Here is a 19,510-nt window from a genome sequence, read left to right as displayed (position 1 = left end):
CATCAATTCTAGAAAAATATCTTAAAGAAATCAAAGATAAGTATAATACAAGAAATCACCCAATTAGTTTGTATAGTTGCTTGGAAACAGAATTTATAAAATATTTACTACATAATTATATGCCGTGTTGTTGAAGGTCTGCTTTAGTATGTAGTACGTATCTTACATCAATGTATACCTTTTGCCACACCTCCTTATTCTGGGGTTTACATTAAAATTATTATATAAACAAGCATAAATGAATTTGGAAGAATTGTTAATGCTTTTGATAAATACAACTTGCAGTCGCTGAAACGAAACCATTAAATGTTTTGCTGATTATAATCTGTTTACAGGTGTATAAATTGGAGTCAACTCTTTTCCTCACTCACTCGTAACACAAAAAATATAGAATGCCATATGATACAGCAATTTAGTTCCATCTGAAGCAAAAGGAAAGCTACTGAATGATAAAGATTGCTGTAGTTTTCCTAGGAGGAAAAAGCAGCTTAAATATGAGGAACTAAGGCTTATTTGGGGGTACATGATCGTAAAAGGACAAAAAAAATTATTGTACAATGTATTTTATTGAGTCCAAATCTTTAGGATTGAGACCCTGAATGAGTCTTGTGTTTCTTTCTGTTAAAACAATTTTAAAAACTACAAGAAAAAAAATCCAAGGCATTTTGTTTCCTACTCTTAAAATAATGCTGATATAATCACTAAAATATTCCAAAAGGGGTGGGAGAAATTACAATAAATAAATAGTACTTGGATATTACTCCAGGCTTCATACCATAAGGTAGTGAACAAGTAGTGATTTATTTGGATAGTGCTGACAAAGGGTGACTCATTTTGGCTTAAAGGTTTGCTAGACCTCCAAACAGACAGGGAAGAGCTTAAGTACTAGGTTAAAGTCCTGATGAGATTTTAAAGATCCTAAGGCTCAGGTTAAGTAATTTAAAAAATATACACATCTCAAACTTAAGTTTAAAGGTTTTAAATTGTGAAACAAAGGAGCTGCATGTACATTTAATTTTTGGTGCCTGAATTACTAACCTAAGACATAAAAAGACAATACACTACATGTGTCCTTTATACCATTAAAAAAAGTAAATCTTAGTCATTCCTTTAAGAATCCCAAAGCTGTATTAAAGATTATAAACTTTGTCATTAGTAAAGTTTTATTACAAAAATTCAGTGCTTTATATCATAAAATGTATATGAGAAAAGCATATTAATCATCTAAGTCAAGAATTAAAAATGTGTAATTCTAAGTCAAGCTTTTCCCAAGAGGTAGTCTTAAGTGTACAAATACTGCAGCAGACAATTATTCATCTTTTTCATTTAAACATTTCATCTTTTCATAGGTTAATGTATGCAAACACAGATGAAAAAGAAAACTCATTTAACGTAATTCCAGATCTCAAAATATTTAGGATGGAATATATACACAGATACTATGAATGCCCTAATAAAATAAAAAATTGAGTAATAAACTTGGGTATCCTACTAGAGGCATCCCCAGGTACATGCCAATAGACAGACAGGCCAGTACAGTGTTCTCTGCCATGGAAAAGAAACACTTGGTGAGGTCAAAAACTGCTACTAAATCCTAATATACAAGTGTACCTCATCACTCATCATACAAAGGGCTGGTCAGAATCTTAATACTTCGATTGCTCAAAATTTGACCCTGACTATTCAAGGGGTTTCAGGTGAAAACCTTTCATAACTTTTAAAATGGAAATCAATGGCAAAGTAGGATTTTGCTTCAAAGAAATTCCTTTTATACTCAGTTTTAATGGGACAGAGTAATACTATTACAATTTTAATGTGGTATCTGGAAAACAAAACGGTAACAAGTAAAAATCATATATAAGTACCAAAATAATTTTTAAAATCCTTCTTAAAGATATTCAACTTTTATAATCCTAATTGAGAGAAAATAATTCTAAATCAATAGTTTTTCCTATTAAAATAACCCTGAAACTTAACTGAATTTTCTGACAAGCAGATTCACAGAACCAACATTCAGTCTAAAATAGCTAAAATTCTAATTAAAAATTCCTTTTCCTAGTCTACCTTCACTGGAAATAACATCTGAAGAAATCAGAAATTTCTAAATAATGAGAAGGCCATTCATTATTTGGAATTTTCTGAATTCAAAAATCTTTCAAAGCATAAACTTGTCACTTATATTAGTCAGTTAACTTAATGGCTCTTAATCATATTAACTATATATTTTAAACAATGATGCTTCTCTTATTATTTGCAAAATCACATTCTTATATAAGCTTTACTATAAAGTAGTTTTATCAGTATTTCTTCTTCTTTGCATTATCTGCCTCAACTGCTTTCAACAGGACATTTTTTTCTTTTACTTTTTAACAGAAAGGAATTTGAAAAACTCTAACTTGTGGTGTCCTATTCTCTAAAAACCATTTAAAATCTTGTTTTTTAGTCTTGGTCTTGTTACTTACCTGGAATTTTTGTTTCCCCATTTCCCTGAAAGACTTAAACCATGAGGAACTGGTTGATGATTCTTCTACTGTCATTATTAAGCATTACAAAAGGAAAAATTATGTTGGCACACATATTCCAAATTTAGGTTTTAACAGCACCTGAGTGATATACCCCTCTTTAAAATCTTTTATAGTTTAGAAATCTAAAATGAATCCTTAAATAGTAAGAAATCTAGACCAACACAATCTAATACAGAATCAATCACATTCAGGACACTCTGAATGCAGATCGTTTTTTCATAATACAGTTTTACAGTTTAAATGTTTAATATGATAAACATTTAATATTATGTTTAATATGACACTGTTTAATATGATAATCTCTCAGTTCTGACACTATTTTGTCTTAAATATTTGCCTTATACTTCTATTTTTAAGTTACCCTGTTGCCCACTACCACAACACATAAAAAACGCTACTTTTCCTCTTAATATTTTACAAACTGATTATTTCCATCATTAGCAGTGGATCTTTTTATTACTCACCCCTTGTTCCCAAACCATAACAAAAAGTAAGGATCAGATTAGGAAATTTAGCATCTTTTTTAAACTTGTGCTTTCTTCTCCCTGCATACATGCCCACTATACAATTTGTGAATGATACCTGTTACATATTACAGCATCTGCCTCTGTTACATATTACAGCATCTGCCCTTCTGAGTATTGACCTTAGTCTTTCACAACCTTGCCTTGAACAATCAGAAATGTCAACAGCCAAAGTTTAAAGAAAAGCAGTTACCACCCTAAGACCCAAAATTGGATAACTGGTCTTGTCATTATGGCTTAACAGTAATATGGCTATAACACAGGGACCCCGCCTTTTCCTTTATTAACAATGTGACCTGACCACACTTTTTAAAGTCTACACTAGTTTTCCATATGTTTTCCATATTTTATTCTGACATCATATCTTTAAAAAAACAAAGAGATGAAAACATTTGCACTTATCAATGCCATTTTCTTTAGATGTGATTTGACTTCTTCCTCTAGGCTCTTTGTCATCAAGAAGCAAGGTCTGATTTCAATACTGCCCATCTGCTATGAAAATATCAGCAGGGGTCATGTTCAAAGCAATACTCCAGCTGGGCTTATTCACTGATTATAGATGAGCTGCATAATTTCTTCTAGAACATTTGTAACAGACACGGAACATATAGGATTTCAGTTTTGGGTGTTTTTTTTTTTTTTTTGTCCCTAGGTGTGATTTCTATTTTTCATTCATATTTTCTTTTCTTTGAATATATTGCACAATATTTTATTATTAAAAAAGGTTTTATGTCTCAGGCAAAAAGTTCTTCTCCTTTACTTGGGAGATGTTAATGTGTATTATTTTCTAAAAGAGGTACATGGTTGTCCGTGTGGCCATCTTCAAAGGGAACCTAGGGAGGAACAAAAAGATCAAAGTATGAGCTTTATTTCTTACACTATTTCCTCTAAACATAATGGTTTATTTTGGGCAATTTCTTTTAGGCACCAAGAGCTAATATTTAGATTTAACAATGATACTATGACTTAGGATGGACATCACTGTATCACTTACAGAATTGACAGGTTTGTAGGCTCCAAGTCTGAAACGACAGTAAATTATTTCAACTATAAATTTGCCAATTCCATGTAACATGCCTGTAACAACAAAATGTTTGTTTTTAATTAAATTATGCTTCTAATGAAATTTCTTCCTATGTTATTTACTTCCTAAATTTGTGAGTAAGAATAAAAAACTCAACTAATTGCAATGGAATAGGTTAAGGAAGGAAACAGTTTGCTTTATTGACATCCACAGTTAAAAATATCAAGACAATTGGATTTTAAAATAAGTGAACTTCTTTTCAAAATCAGAAGGCCACATAATTCACGACCTTGACAAAGCAATCTTTTCAAAGGTGCTAATATATCTTACACCACCACAAATTTAAATGACTCTATTGTAAATAAAGCAGTAACCAAAACTTTCATAAAAAAGCTATTCATTCATTTAAAAAATATAATTGAAACTATAAACTCCATGTAATATTAAACAGAAGTTAGCATAAAAAAGGAACTATTTAGGTTGGTACAAAAGTAACTGCAGTTTCAGACTGCATTTTAAATCATTATAACCAGGCTCAAACACTTTTTTAAATCAAAATAGGAACAATTAGAATCAACACATTGTTGCCAATGAGAAATAAGTTTGCTTATTCCTGTAGCATAAAAATCCATGCTTTGGGATTCAGTGAAGTCTTGGAAAGTATCTTCCGCCTCCTGCTGTTTTGGAAGCATTTTCCCTGCAAGAAATGGTCAAGATGCTTGAAGAAGTGGTGGTCAGTTGGTGAGAAGTCAGGTGAATACAACAAATGAGGTAAAACTTCATAGCCCAATTTGTCCAACTTTTGAAAAATTGGTTGTGCAACCTGCAGTCGGGCATTGTTATAGAGAAGAATTGGGCCTTTTTGTTGACCAGTGTCAGCTGGAGGTGCTGCACCTTTCGGTGCTTCTCATTGATTTGCTGAGCATACTCCTCAGATGTAATGATTTTGCCTACAGAGGATTAGATAGGTGGCAGACCACCAAACCATGACCGTGACCCCTTTTCTGGTGCAAGTTTAGCTTTGGGAAGTGCTTTGGAGCTTCTGAGTTGGTCATCTCTGGATGTCATATACAGCCCACTTTTTGTTGCACGTCACAATCTGATTGAGAAATGGCTTGTTGTTGCACAGAAAAAGAGAAGACACTTCAAAATTCTTTTATTTTCAGTCAGCTCATAGGCAGCCATTTAAATCAAGCTTTTTCACCTTTCCAAAAGGCTTCAAGTGCCAAATGACCATAGAATGGTTGACGTTGAGCTCCTCTGCAACTTCTGTAGTTCTAAGAGGATCAGCTTCAATGATGGCTCTTAATTGAAGCTGTCAACTTCCAATGGCCTGCCACTACACTCCTCATCTTCAAGGCTCTAGTCTCCTTTGCAAAACTTCCTGAAGCATCACTGCACTGTATATTCATTAGCAGTTTCTGGGCCAAGTGCACTGTTGATATTGCAAGTTGTCTTGGCTGCTTTACAACCCATTTTGAACTCAAATAAGAAAATCGCTTAAATTCGCTTGAATGGCATTCTATCATGTATACTATCATGTAAGAATTGAATCGCCAGTCTATGTCTGACGCAGGATACAGAATGCTTGGGGCTGGTGCATGGGGATCACCCACAGAGATGTTATGGGGAGGGAGGTGGGAGGGGGTTTCATGTTTGGGAACACATGTAAGAATTAAAGATTTTAAAATTTAAAAAAAAATAAATAAATAAATAAAAAAAGAAAAAAAAATTCGCTTTTTGTCTAACATCATTTCCATAGTCTAAAATAAATATAAAATAAACAGCAAGTAATAAGTCATTAGCCATATGTTTTATAAAGTGAGAAATGCACATTAAAATGATGTATACATGAGCACACTTATTTAGAATGTATTCTAATATCAAATGGTAAATTTCAACAATGTAAAAACCACAGCTACTTTTGCACCAACTTAATATTTCCTTTATCCTTTCTATTTTATTTTTCTTTCTATATTTAACACTCAAATTTTCACAGTTACAATTCTGCAAAAGGAATGGCTACCCACTCCAGTATTTCTGCCTGAAGAATTTCATGAACAGAGGAGCCTGACAGGCTACAGTGCATGGGGTCTCAAAGAGTGGGACATGACTGAGTGACTAACACTTTAACTTTCACAATATAGCACTTCTTTTTCCTTTCAAGTTACCTTTGAGAAAATCCCATAACCTTAAAGCAAAATGGTCAGAATTCATAGAATGTGGCTGTACATATTTCATAGTACAACATATCATAAAATATAATTTTACATCCTGTACTGTTGAAAATACCTTAATTGAAAAAGAAAATTTATGTTCAAACTATCTACTGTTTCCAGGCATTTTCTCATCTAATCCTACAACACACTTGCAAGTTAGATATTATTATTCCCATTTTTATAGAGAGAAAATTTTAGAAAATGTAGGTGACTGACACAGGGCTACCACCATGTAAATGACACAACTTGAGTTCAATAGGGTCTCTCTAGCACACTCTGTGTGTAGTCCCTTCAATTGTGTCTGACTCTTTGTGACCCTATGGGCTATAGCCCACCAAGCTCCTCTGTTCACGGGAGTCTCCAGGCAAGAATAATGGAATAAGTTTCCATTTCCTCCTTGAGGTGATCTTCCTGACCCAGGAAACGGATCCACATCTCTCCCGTCTCCTGCCTTGGCAGGCAGGTTCTTTACCTCTAGTGTCACCTGGGAAGCCCAACCACACTAAATAATCTCCCTTAAGTCACTGAATACAGTGAACTTAAGTGTAACACTTAATCAATACAATCTGTGACGTCTGAAATTAAACCTTAAAGAAAAAGTTCTTTAAACATCAAAACATGAAAATGTATACATTTCTTGCCCCTTTTGAGTAAAAGTATCTTGACTGAGTGTGAGCAATACTTTTAGAAATTAGACCAAAAAAAAAAAAAAAACAAAAAAACAGGAATGACTCTTAACCTGTTGTTGAAAAGATTCCTCCAACAATACCACAAAGTCTTACAAAAAACTGCCAGAAAGGCATATGCTCTTCGGTAACTGTCACCATAAGAGAGCTGAGATCATATTTCATAAAAATCCCAGAGACTCCATGGCTGCCCGCAGCATGGTTAATAACACGTTCCTAAAGGAAGGCAAAAGGAAGGGGAAAGAGAGAAGGAAGACACAACAGGATTCACATCATTAGGCTACTTGCATACAGTCAACAGGAAGCCCTCCAGCCCTCCTGAACAAGAAGGACATGCAAATCTCTTCATGAGTTGTCCTGCTAGATTAAGTTCTCTATTATGTATTCTTTGTATGGCTGGGTTTTGAAGCAATCAAAAGAACTGAATCATTCTTTCCTATTTTCTCAAAAAAATCACTTTACATACAAGGTTTCTATTAACCCAAGACTTTAAAACTATATGGCACAGTCTTCATTGGCCAAATCATTGAAAACCATCACACTGCCCAAGAAGTTCGTTTGGGTTGTTCTGTCGCATCATAAGGAAAAACTCAAATGAACTTTTTAGCCAACCCAATACATTCCTATTTTAACATACTTTTTTGTAATATTTCTTTGCTAAGAATTTACAAAATAATTATACTTACTTCCTGTCATTTGAAAAATTAAAAAACAATTTCACTTTCTGTTGTTCATTTTAAACCATATGAGATATAGTACAGGAAGAAAGAATGCATTAATTTGAAAGACTGACTACTGGTTCAGTTTTTAAATGAATTTTTTTTCTTGAAAGGAGTGCAACTAAATTTACAAACCTACCATAGTGCGCACACTGAGTGAGAAAATAATGTTTTGTTTCATCCTGGTTATAATTCAAAAATCAAGCTTGCAAACTTCTAATACATTTCTATCACAGCATTCCAAGGGACTCTCAAGAGTCTTCTCGAACACCACAGTTCAAAAGCAGTCAATCCTAAAGGAAATCAATACTGAATATTCATTGGAAGGACTGATGCTGAATCTCAAGCTCCAATACTTTGGCCAGCTGATGCAAAGAGCTGACTCTTCAAAAAAGACCCTAATGCTGTGAAAGACTGAACACAGAACAGGACGACAGAGGACCGAATCAATGGACATGAGTTTGAGCAGGCTCCAGGAGATGGTGAAGGACAGGGAGGCCTGGCATGCTGCAGACCACGGGGTGGCAAAGAGTCAGACACGACTGAGCAACTGAACAACAGCTCATAGCATGAAACAGCTATGATACCCAGCACTTTGTTACAACTTTTGTGTCGAGCCTTATCTGTTTCTACTACGTTGTAACTAAACTACAAGCTTCAGGAAGACATACAGCGAGGAAAATTATAGCAACTCATGTGGGCACTATAAAATCTCTTCGCCTGTTAGCACAACAGAACTATTGTTATAAGCTTATTCCTTACAAGCTTCCTTATAAGCCACTGATCAAGTTTCCAATATAAAATGATTTCATCTTAAGAGTTCTGATAAGTTAAATATAATGCCAAAATAATAACTACACTGTCGCCATCTATATGAGTAGATGTTGTTTCAGGGATCACGGTGTCTACATAATAAAAGACTCATAATGGTTCGCTTTTGGTCCAGGACCAATGAAGGTCAGTGCTGACTTTCTTATCATCCATCCATTCTGCCAACTTCAGTTACTTTTTCTGACAGTGAAACACAACTATTGTAGTTACCCTATCAGTACAAACACACTCCACAAAGGCCAAATGCTCTGGGATTCTATTTTTCTTTTTTACTTTTATTATTAAAAAAATATATATCCTGGAGATAATTTCATATCAGTAAATAGGTATCTTTTTCTCTCCATATTTTTAAAGTTGCATGCTCCCCCATGTGTGGATGTACTATGTGGGTTGTTTCCAGTCTCTGCAATTACAAATAACACAAGTAATAGCCTCATACACACATCACTTCTATTCTTTTATCTCTGGATTCAATTTATAGAAGTAGGATTGCTGTGTCAAAGGGTAAACGCATACATCATTTTCCAGATATTGCCTAACTCCCTTCCAAGCTATTATGCCACTTTACACTCTTAGCAATGTATATCACTCATTTTCCCCAAAGTCTTGTCACTGTGTAGACTGCCTGACCTTCCAGTGTTGCCAACCTTAGCGAGAAATGATATCTCCCCAGCCATACAGAAAAGCAAGCACAATGTATACTTACAGACACTTTAACTAGTTTCTCTCTGTGTACACACAAACATAGTTATATATATATATACACTTTATTTTTCCCTTCTGAACCATTTGAAAAGTCATAAACACATGACACTACATCCATAAAAACTTTAGTATTTAGATTCCTAAGAATAAAGAAAATTCTATAGTTATTGAGCTCATAATCAACATAAGTCATAAGATTATCAAAGGAAAATCTCATATGGAGGAAAGCAAATTTTTAAAAGCACTTAAATTTTGGAATTTTTCTGTATACTAGTATTTGAATATCACCATATTTGAACACAATAAGTAAATATAACTTATAAAAATAAACAAAAGAAGAAAAAAGAGAAGAAAAGAAAGAAAATATGGTCCCAGAGTAGATGAGAAATCTGTTAAACTATCCAATTCTAAAACTCTACTCCTCACTGTCAATATTTATTTATAGAGCCACTCTACCCTAAGGTTACAGAACATTTTTCCTCTCAATTATTAACAGATGAATACAAAGCCCTAACTTAAGAAGGAAAACCCTCTAAACCTGCTATGTGAGTCACAATAACCATGCATGGCCCAGGGTAGGTGCATTAGTTAAAAACTAATGGTGAAATTAGAAAATCTGTTGGCAGATAAAAACCTACTTATACCAATACATAGGAAAACACTAAAAATTAAGATATTAAGAGTAAAATAATTAACATCATAGTTTTTAAGTTTTTTATTAATTGACAGAAAACATTCTAGATTTTTAAAATCTACTTCTTCTTCTAAAACATATATTTAGTACCCATTTCTAATATTTTATTTGCTTAAAATAAAAGGTCAATCAATGGATTCCAAATCTTAAATGAGGGAGGGGATTACCTGATACTTCAACTTAATTTTGTAGCAGAACTATAAATGCTTTAAAAATTCATTTTAAACCTATTTTGAAAACAATTTCAAAAATAATATGTGTTAAAAAAAAGAATTCTAGTTTTTGAAATTTAATGCTTTTGAACTTTATTAAAATTTAATGTTTTGTGAAATATGAAATTTAAATTTTTGAAATTTGAAATTTAAATTTTTTAAATTTGAAATTTAATGTTTATCTTTTTGTCAGTTTTTAAATGTCCTATGAACATCTAATAACAATGTACATGATACAAACTTTTAAATATATTTGTGTAGTGATACAAGATTTAAAAAATAATTTTACCAGTTGAATTCAACTTACCCTTTCTGTCACGGCAAACTGATGGGTGTCTGCTGAAATTTTGTATGTATGTAATTTTGTTGGCACAATTGTAATAAAATATTGAAACATCTGGTTGTCTAGAATAAAAACAAAATGTAGTTTTTTCCATCAATCCAGTAGCAATGAAACTGCTTCCAAATATATCATTCTTCTATTAAACACAACTAATCTGAGATTTAATGCTATTTATAACAATGTCTAACAAAAAAAGTATTATAAAACAATCAATGAAAGCAATAATTCACGCTCGATAAAACAAGTTCTCAGTAAGCATAAAAGTCACACACACATATCTATTAGAAGATGTCAAAAAAACAGATGAGCTAGTGACCTCATTAGATATCCTTTATAGTCATTAGCATCCTTTTATAAAATAGGGAAAGTAAAAAAGCAGTTCTTTATAGTACAGAAACTAATAAAAATAAAGTTATAATAGTATATAACCACCATGAGATACATTTTCAGTTTCTACTAATATCTTAAGATAAAAAAGGAAACCAAAATTGAATTAGCCATTGGATGAATAAACCAAATTGGAGTAGAAAATGGCAACCCACTTCAGTATTCTTGCCTGGAAAGTTTCATGGACAGAGGAGCCTGGTGGGCTACAGTCCACGGGGTCACAAAGACTCCGACAGGACTGAGTGACTAAGCATGTACCACTCAAGCAAATGAATCAAAAGGTAGTCTATGGATAAATACAAAGAATCAATACGACCTCAGGAAAAAAAAGAAACCACTCAATGATGGCCTGGAGTCACTATGTAATTAAAGGGATTATAATTATATAGTTATTAGGCTGTTCTAGATTTAATATGTCAGAAAGCATTATATTACTAATTACTGATTTTAAACAATCACATAATAAAAAGCATGTTAATTCTCTAGGTCTTACACTCTAGAAAATTTAGAACTAGATATGCTGCTGCTGCTTAGTCGCTTCAGTCGTGTCCAACTTTGTGTGACCCCACAGACAGCAGCCCACCACGCTCCGCCATCCCTAGGATTCTCCAGGCAAGAACACCGCAGTGGGTTGCCATTTCCTTCTCCAATGCATGAAAGTGAAAAGTGAAAGTGAAGTCATTCAGTCGTGTCCAACTCTTCAGGACCCCATGGACTGCAGCCTACCAGACTCCTCCATCCCTGAGATTGAGTACTTGAGTGGGTTGCCATTGCCTTCTCCAGAACTAGATATACGTATCTATAATTTCAGCTAGGTAAGTGATAGGGCCTCACTATGTTTGTGACATACTTCACATCGTATGGTAATAATTGTCTATGAAAATTGTGTACATGAATAAAACATTTTAATCATCCCCCAAAGAAGAGAAGCGAAAAGCAAAGGAGAAAAGGAAAGATATAAGCATCTGAATGCAGAGTTCCAAAGAATAGCATGGAGAGATAAGAAAGCTTCCTCAGCAATCAATGCAAAGAAATAGAGGAAAACAACAAAATGGGAAAGACTAGAGATCTCTTCAAGAAAACCAGAGATACCAAGGAACATTTCATGCGAAGATGGGCTCGATAAAGGACAGAAATGGTATGAACCTAACAGAAGCAGAAGTTAGTAAAAAGAGGTGGAAAGAATACACAGAAGAACTGTACAAAAAAGATCTTCACGACCAAGATATTCACGATGGTGTGATCACTCATCTAGAGCCAGACATCCTGGAATGTGAAGTCAAGTGGGCCTTAGGAAGCAAAACTACAAACAAAGCTAGTGGAGGTGATACAATTCCAGTTGAGCTATTTCAAATCCTGAAAGATGATGCTGTGAAAGTGCTGCACTCAATATGCCAGCACATTTGGAAAACTCAGCAGTGGCCACAGGACTGGAAAAGGTAAGTTTTCATTACAATCCCAAAGAAAAGCAATGCCAAAGAATGCTCAAACTACCACACAATTGCACTCATCTCACAAGCTAGTAAAGTAACGCTCAAAATTCTCCAAGCCAGGCTTCAGCAATACGTGAATCGTGAACTTCCAAATGTTCAAGCTGGTTTTAGAAAAGGCAGAGGAACCAGAGATCAAATTGCCAACATCTGCTGGATCATCAAAAAAGCAACAGAGTTCCAGAAAAACATCTATTTCTGCTTTATTGACTATGCCAAAGCCTTTGACTGTGAGGATCACAATAAACTGTGGAAAATTCTGAAAGACATGGGAATACCAGACCACCTGACCTGCCTCTTGAGAAGACTATATGCAGGTCAGGAAGCAACAGTTAGAACTGGACATGGAACAACAGACTGTTTCCAAATAGGAAAAGGAGTACGTCAAGGCTGTATATTGTCACCCTGCTTACTTAACTTATACGCAGAATACAACATGAGAAATACTGGGCTGGAAGAAGCACAAGCTGGAATCAAGATTGCCGGGAGAAATATCAATCACCTCAGATATGCAGATGATACCACCCTTATGGCAGAAAGTGAAGAGGAACTACAAAGCCTCTTGATGAAAGTGAAAGAGGAGAGCGAAAAAGTTGGCTTAAAGCTCAATATCCAGAAAATGAAGATCATGGCATCCAGTCCCGTCACTTCATGGGAAACAGACGGGTAAACAGTGGAAACAGTGTCAGACTTTAATTTTTTGGGCTCCAAAATCACTGCAGATGGTGACTGCAGCCATGAAATTAAAAGACGCTTACTCCTTAGAAGGAAAGTTATAACCAACCTAGATAGTATATTCAAAAGCAGAGACATTACTTTGCCAACAAAGGTCCATCTAATCAAGGCTATGGTTTTTCCAGTAGTCATGTATGGATGTGAGAGTTGGACTGTGAAGAAAGCTGAGCACGGAAGAATTGATGCTTTTGAACTGTGGTGTTGGAGAAGACTCTTGAGAGTCTTGGACTGTAAGGCGATCCAACCAGTCCATTCTGAAGGAGATCAGCCCTGGGATTTCTTTGGAAGGAATGATGCTAAAGTTGAAACTCCAGTACTTTGGCCACCTCATGCAGAGGTGGCTCATTGGAAAAGACTCTGATGCTGGGAGGGATTGTGGGCAGGAGGAGAAGGGGACGACAGAGGATGAGATGGCTGGATGGCATCACTGACTCGATGGACGTGAATATGAGTGAACTCCGGGAGTTGGTGATGGACAGGGAGGCCTGGCGTGCTGCGATTCATGGGGTTGCAAAGAGTCGGACATGACTGAGTGACTGAACTGTACTGTACTGAAAGTTCCTTTGAATCCCTTTCAGTCCATTCCCTCCATATCTGGCCTAGGCCAACCACTAATCTACCTTCTATTGTTACACACTAGTTTTGCCCATTCCAAAATTTCATATGAATGGTAGTATATGTATGTACTTTGGCATGTCTTGCTTCTTTTGCTCAGCATGAATAAATTTTTATTTCCATCAATTCAATTTTTCAGTCTCTAATCTCAGCATAATTCAGAATAGAAGAAAGAGGTAAAACTATAGATAGAAGGGAGAAGTAAGAGTAATGGTCTGTTTAGCACTAACATTAGACAAGTTTCTGACAAAATAAACCAAAGCCTGTTTCAACCTCACCATTTCTTATTTCACCTAATGCTTGTACCACTATCAGTTTCATAAACACAAACAGTTTTTGAGCAGTTTTCTATTATCAATTTCAATTTAAATCCTAAATATTATCATAGATAATATTAGAGCAAGAGGGTGTCAACTTTGTCTACCACCAATAACTGGCTTGTCAGCTGAGCTTTCATCCTTTGAGTCGTTTTTTGATATGAAGTGAACTGCTCAATCTGTGCTTATTTTTTTAGATGTCTTATAACTCTATTATATCATAAAAATAGCAACGTAAAAATGATAGAAGGTGTTCAAATGTTAAGTATGAAAAAGATGAAATTGAGAGTGGTGAGGTTACAACCAATGCTGTACACATGTGTGGGAAAATTAAGACTTGCAGGAAAAAAGGAAAGACAAACGAAATCTCATACCATGAGGAGTGAAGTACCAATGCAATGAATAATAACCCATGAGGGTCAAAGAAACGCCAGAGCTTTTTGAGCTACAGACTATTTGTCTAATATATAAGATTGCTAGATAACTTGATAACCAGGAAAGGCAGAAAATGATGTTGCATAAGATTTTGTTGCAAGATTTGCAGTCCAAATTGGCACAGAATTAAAGATGTCACTGCTAAGTAATCCCTTGAAAACTGCTACATCAGAGGGGGAAGTTATCTGAACCCACCAGATCTGTGATGCTGAATTTTTTTTTTTCTTTTTTAAAAAAGAGGCCCAACAGAATATATATTAGGCAGAAGAGCATACCTGCTTTAAAGATTTGAAAACCTGCTGACATTCATCTCATGGCATTTTACAAAATAACTCTAAACACCTTAGTCTCCCTGAATTTAGGAACAAATGAACTTCAAGAGTCTTTTGAAAATTAATCTGTTAATATTTAAATCTGCTTCTTTATAAAAATTTATAGTTCATTTTAGGATCCTGAAACAAAGTATTAACCAACATGTTTCAAATGAGCACCTCAGGTAATATTTAATGTATTTCAGTGTGGAATGAACATATACTTAACATGAGATTACAGAGAATAAAGCTTATAACTCTCAGAATGTTTCTACTCACGTTTCAAGTTTCCTTAAGTGAAACATTCCCAAACAGAAACATAAAATAGTCATGAATGTGAATATTCTAAATAAAGCATCTTTAATGTGTCTGATTACAACGCTGTGCTAACAGAGTAAAATACTGTACATTAACAAATCTATTTGAATTAAAACAAATAAAATCCTTAATTAGTTTTGCAGAGACTAGACTTCTTTTGCAAAAGGAAAGCATAGGAAGCTTTAGAAGACCTCAAGGTATGTCACACAATATGAGTATTTAAGAAGAAAAGCAACCACAAATCTTCAGGAAATATGAGGAAATATAACTTGCTACAAAATTTAAGAAAATAATCCACTTATATTTGGTTAAGCTGCAATTTTAAATGGAACAGTTAAAACAGTTGTAAAAGATATCTGTACTACTTCTGTATTAACAACAAACCATTCTAGAAAAACTCTAGGTTTCTGATGTTTGTAAACTTCTCCAGAGAGGTTTCTGATATGGTAAGTATAGCATGCATTTTATAACTTTGAATCTATAAAAAGAAAGAAGTTCTTCTTATAATGTTCAAATTTTCTTTTATTCTTTCTTTGTTGAATATGGAAAAGCAGTTATACCCTCTTACATTAACCTTTCATACATCTGAAGAGCTTTTAAATTCTACTCCTTGTCCTGCTTACTTTTGACTAATTCCTTCTTCTGTTTCACGGTACATTCTTTAACATTCAAATTCATCCACTACTAGGACATTCTCTCCACAAAACATTGTCACTTAATGATTATCAACCATCTAAACCACTTAAAAGATTTGTTTATCTGTTACAAGGGGGTTAAGAAAAGAATTAATTAAAATGTTTTATCAAAGTTACAACAACAATTTGCGGACATGCAAATTCCAACAGTAATTTTTAAATACTTACGATCTAATGCAATTTTTTCAGTTCCGTCTAAAGGATTAATAATTCCTGGAACAAGTTCTCCAAAAGACAAATGATCTATTCTGTGAGAAAAGTTGTAAGCTAAGAAGCAAAAACATAAAACTATTAAGTAGAGACATTAAATTACTTAAAACTATGTTACAGACTAATTCACATTCTTGTCCATTCTCAAATGAAAGTATCTAAAATCTGGTGGCATGATAATACTGTATTTAAAACCACATTATTCTGAGAAATAAAGTATATGAATACATAGGAACACTGTATTGCAAATTTCATAATTATATACATATTAATATCTAAGAAATAATATAACATCTAATTCTGATAACAAAAAAAATAATTCTTTTCTAGTCCAAATCATCATACAGAAACAGGACTGTGTTGTTAGAAGAACTGGGGTGATGTCCATGAAACTGATCAGATATATTTTTAATACACATCGTTGCTAAATGTGACCAAAATTGTTTTTTATGGAATTTATTACTTGTTTTTATTCTCCAACAGAGTTTAAGAACTAAATTTATGATAACCATTACATGAAACTAACTTGAATACTTTATATCTGTGTGTAAATGTCCCTATTTAAATTTACATATGGAAACTTCAAATATATTCTCTTCATTATTATAAAAATTAACAGAAATGTGTACAAAGTGATAAAAAGGACACTAAGGCTCTTCCCCTAACCTTAGCAACTTCTGAGCTATGACTAAATAGAATTATGACTAAATAGAGCTATAATTAAATAGGCAGCTTAAAGACAAGAGAAAATAGATTAGGCATTAAGTTAAATAATTTATTTTCTCCTGTGGCTATCTTCTTTCAGAGCAGGCCACTTTCAAAGCCCTATCTTGTACCTGCACGAAAAATTTAAAAACAAACTTTTCCCAAGGATATCTTCCCAGAAAGAAATTTCAGAAACTGCTTACAGTCATGGTTGACAAGTGCTGCCAAGTGTGCATGACCTCGGGGATGTGGAATTGCCCTGAAAGGAGGGAAAAAAGATTAAAGTAATAACATTTAAATACATAATGAATTAAAATCAGAAAGCAGATCTTTCTTAAACTATATGAGTTTCTTAGAATTAAATAATATAACATACTTGACCTATGATTTAAGTAGTTAAATCTATTCATCTTGATGCAATAAACTGGGGGTTAGCAAACATTTTCTGTAAAGTTGTTGTTATTGTTTTAGTTGCTAAGTCATGTACAACTTTTCTGTGACACCATGGACTGCAGCCTGCCAGATTTCTCAGCCCATGGGATTTTCCAGGCAGAAGTATTGGAGTGGGTTGCTATTTCCTTCTCCAGGGGATCTTCCTGACCCAGAGACTGAACCCATGTCTCTTGCAATGGCAGGTGCATTCATTACCACTGAGCCACCTGAAAAGACCTAGACAGTAAATATTTTAGGTTTGTGGGCCAAGATGCAAAACTGAAAATATTATGTAGTTACATAACAAGAGAAAACAAATTTTCACAAATGTACTAATAAACTTCAAATTATAATAGTAATAACTGAGTACTTTTATGGAATCCAGGGTGGTTTTTTTTGGAATCCAGGTATTTTTTCTGGGAGAGAACATTTTGCTTAATTGGGCTTTAGAGGTGGCATTCCTTATTTTCAAAATTCCAGATATGATATGGATAGGATACAAACCAAATGATTTTCCATTTTACCTCTCTTACTGAAGATGTGAATTATCACAAAGAAAGATGTGTGAAGAAATTAAGAACAAAGGCCAAAATATAGAGGTTGCTACTGTATTTGTCAGTTTCCCTCTTTCAGTTAATTTTGGAATAGGATATTGTTTGTATCCAGAGATGCAATAAACTCTTCTAAATTTCTTTGAGCGAACAATTATCTGTTGGACTATATGATATGAAGAAGTTAAGGTTTCCATCTACAGGTTGGGGATGGGAAGAATAGCTCCTGGCAACAGTAACAAAACAAGAACCTTAAGAGGAGTGGGATAGCGGAAACAAAGCAACACTTGACCTGATCACTGTAAAAACTGAAACAAAGTCTAATGTTTTCTCTGCACGTTAAAAAAAAATCTCCATCCAGCCATGCTCTTTCCTGTTTTATGACCTTTCCTTCAGCCTAGATGCTATTCTCTCCTTTACATATAAAATGTCGAATCATCCATTAGTGTTCAAAGGTTTTCTTCAATAAAGCCTCCACTGATTCGGACAGTAGACCAGCAAACTTGTTATACAGTTTTTTTTATCAGCCACAGTTTTGCTTTATATCTACAATACAACTATAATTATACAACTATAATTAAGTAATTATTAGTGTAATTCACTGTTTAAAGTTCAGATTCTCTCACAGAATGTCAGCATCATAAGGGCAAACCCTTTCTCTGGTTTTCACTGTTTCATCTATAGTATGTAGCATGGTACTTTGCATGTAGCAAATACTCAAGAAATGTTTTTTACAATGAAGAACTGTTCAGCTCTGAAACTAGCTAGGAAGAGAGAAGGGAGGGAAAGAAGCAGAGAAAGAGGGAAGAGATAATCAGAGAATCTATTTATTTATTCAGAAATTTACCAGGTATTTACCATATGACAGTTTCTGTGCTGGGTTCTGTTCATAAAAAATCTGAGATTTTTCTTTAACATTCACCTAATTTAACTTTATCCCAGACACATTTCTACCTATATCAAAATATTGTCTTGAATTAGGGATTCCATTTTGATGAGAATCACTGAAAGGAAAAACAAAAAAAACCTAATATCATCCAACAAAATGAACAAATTAACGAAATGTCTAAGTAAGACCTTTGTGGCTACCAACACTTGGCAAGCTGAAGGTTTTAATTCACATTTACCTACATTTTCTATATTTTAATATATGAAAGATAAGATGACTGTTATCCTTTTGTTTTAAAGTAAAGTGTTTAAAGTCAGTAGTCTTCTCTTTCCTGAGGCTGAAGGCCTAAACAATCTGAAGACATCAAAAATACACATTTGAAGAGTCACTTAGTTGTTAGTTAGATATTATTTGCTTAGCAAAGTTTTGACTTTTAACCAGACTGCCAACTTGTCTAAAGTATTTTCAGCAAGTGAAAAGAACATACTTGCCCACAGTTATGTGAAAATTCCCTGCTACTTTATTGACATACAGATGACCACGAATTCTGCAAGCATCTGGAGGTTGTGACGAATCATCTTCCCTGTTACGAGATACATTACGATCACTTACAGCATAGTCAGTAGTTATCATTTACTGGTGAGAAAATTTTATAGAGGGAAAAAAACTCCTAAAGATAGATTTTTACGTAATGTTCTAAATGTCAAAAGCAGAATAGCAGTTTTTTGAAATCTAAACATTTATTTTTAAAAACTATGAAAATGAAAAAAAATTATATATGAAAATGAAAAGTAAGTCAAAGTGTTAGTTGCTCAATTGTGCCTGGCTCTTTGCAACCCTACGGACTGTAGTCCTCAGGCTCCTCTGTCCATGGGATTGTCCAAGAAAGAATACTGGAGTGGACTGCCATTTCATTCTCCAGGGGATCTTCCCAACCC

General features: G+C 34.1%; 1 protein-coding gene across 1 annotated transcript in view; it reads right to left on the bottom strand.

The window, feature by feature from the left end:
- Positions 1–937: 937 nt before the first annotated feature.
- ERGIC2 (ERGIC and golgi 2) overlaps positions 938–19,510 on the bottom strand; it is a 45,376-nt gene continuing 26,803 nt past the window's right edge. Inside the window, exons 8-14 of the mRNA XM_068970411.1 lie at positions 19,060–19,155; positions 16,904–16,959; positions 15,954–16,052; positions 10,447–10,544; positions 7,032–7,194; positions 4,044–4,126; positions 938–3,882 (exon numbers count right to left, since the gene is read on the bottom strand). Coding sequence (XP_068826512.1) covers positions 3,820–3,882; positions 4,044–4,126; positions 7,032–7,194; positions 10,447–10,544; positions 15,954–16,052; positions 16,904–16,959; positions 19,060–19,155 — 658 coding nt within the window. The 3' untranslated portion in view covers positions 938–3,819. The remainder of the gene's footprint in view (positions 3,883–4,043; positions 4,127–7,031; positions 7,195–10,446; positions 10,545–15,953; positions 16,053–16,903; positions 16,960–19,059; positions 19,156–19,510) is intronic.

Source organism: Capricornis sumatraensis, chromosome 4 (assembly GCF_032405125.1).
Source record: "Capricornis sumatraensis isolate serow.1 chromosome 4, serow.2, whole genome shotgun sequence".
NCBI classification, from domain to species: Eukaryota; Metazoa; Chordata; class Mammalia; order Artiodactyla; family Bovidae; genus Capricornis; species Capricornis sumatraensis.
The sequence above is the reverse complement of the archived record's forward strand: the minus strand, read 5'-3'. Positions and strand labels throughout refer to the sequence as shown.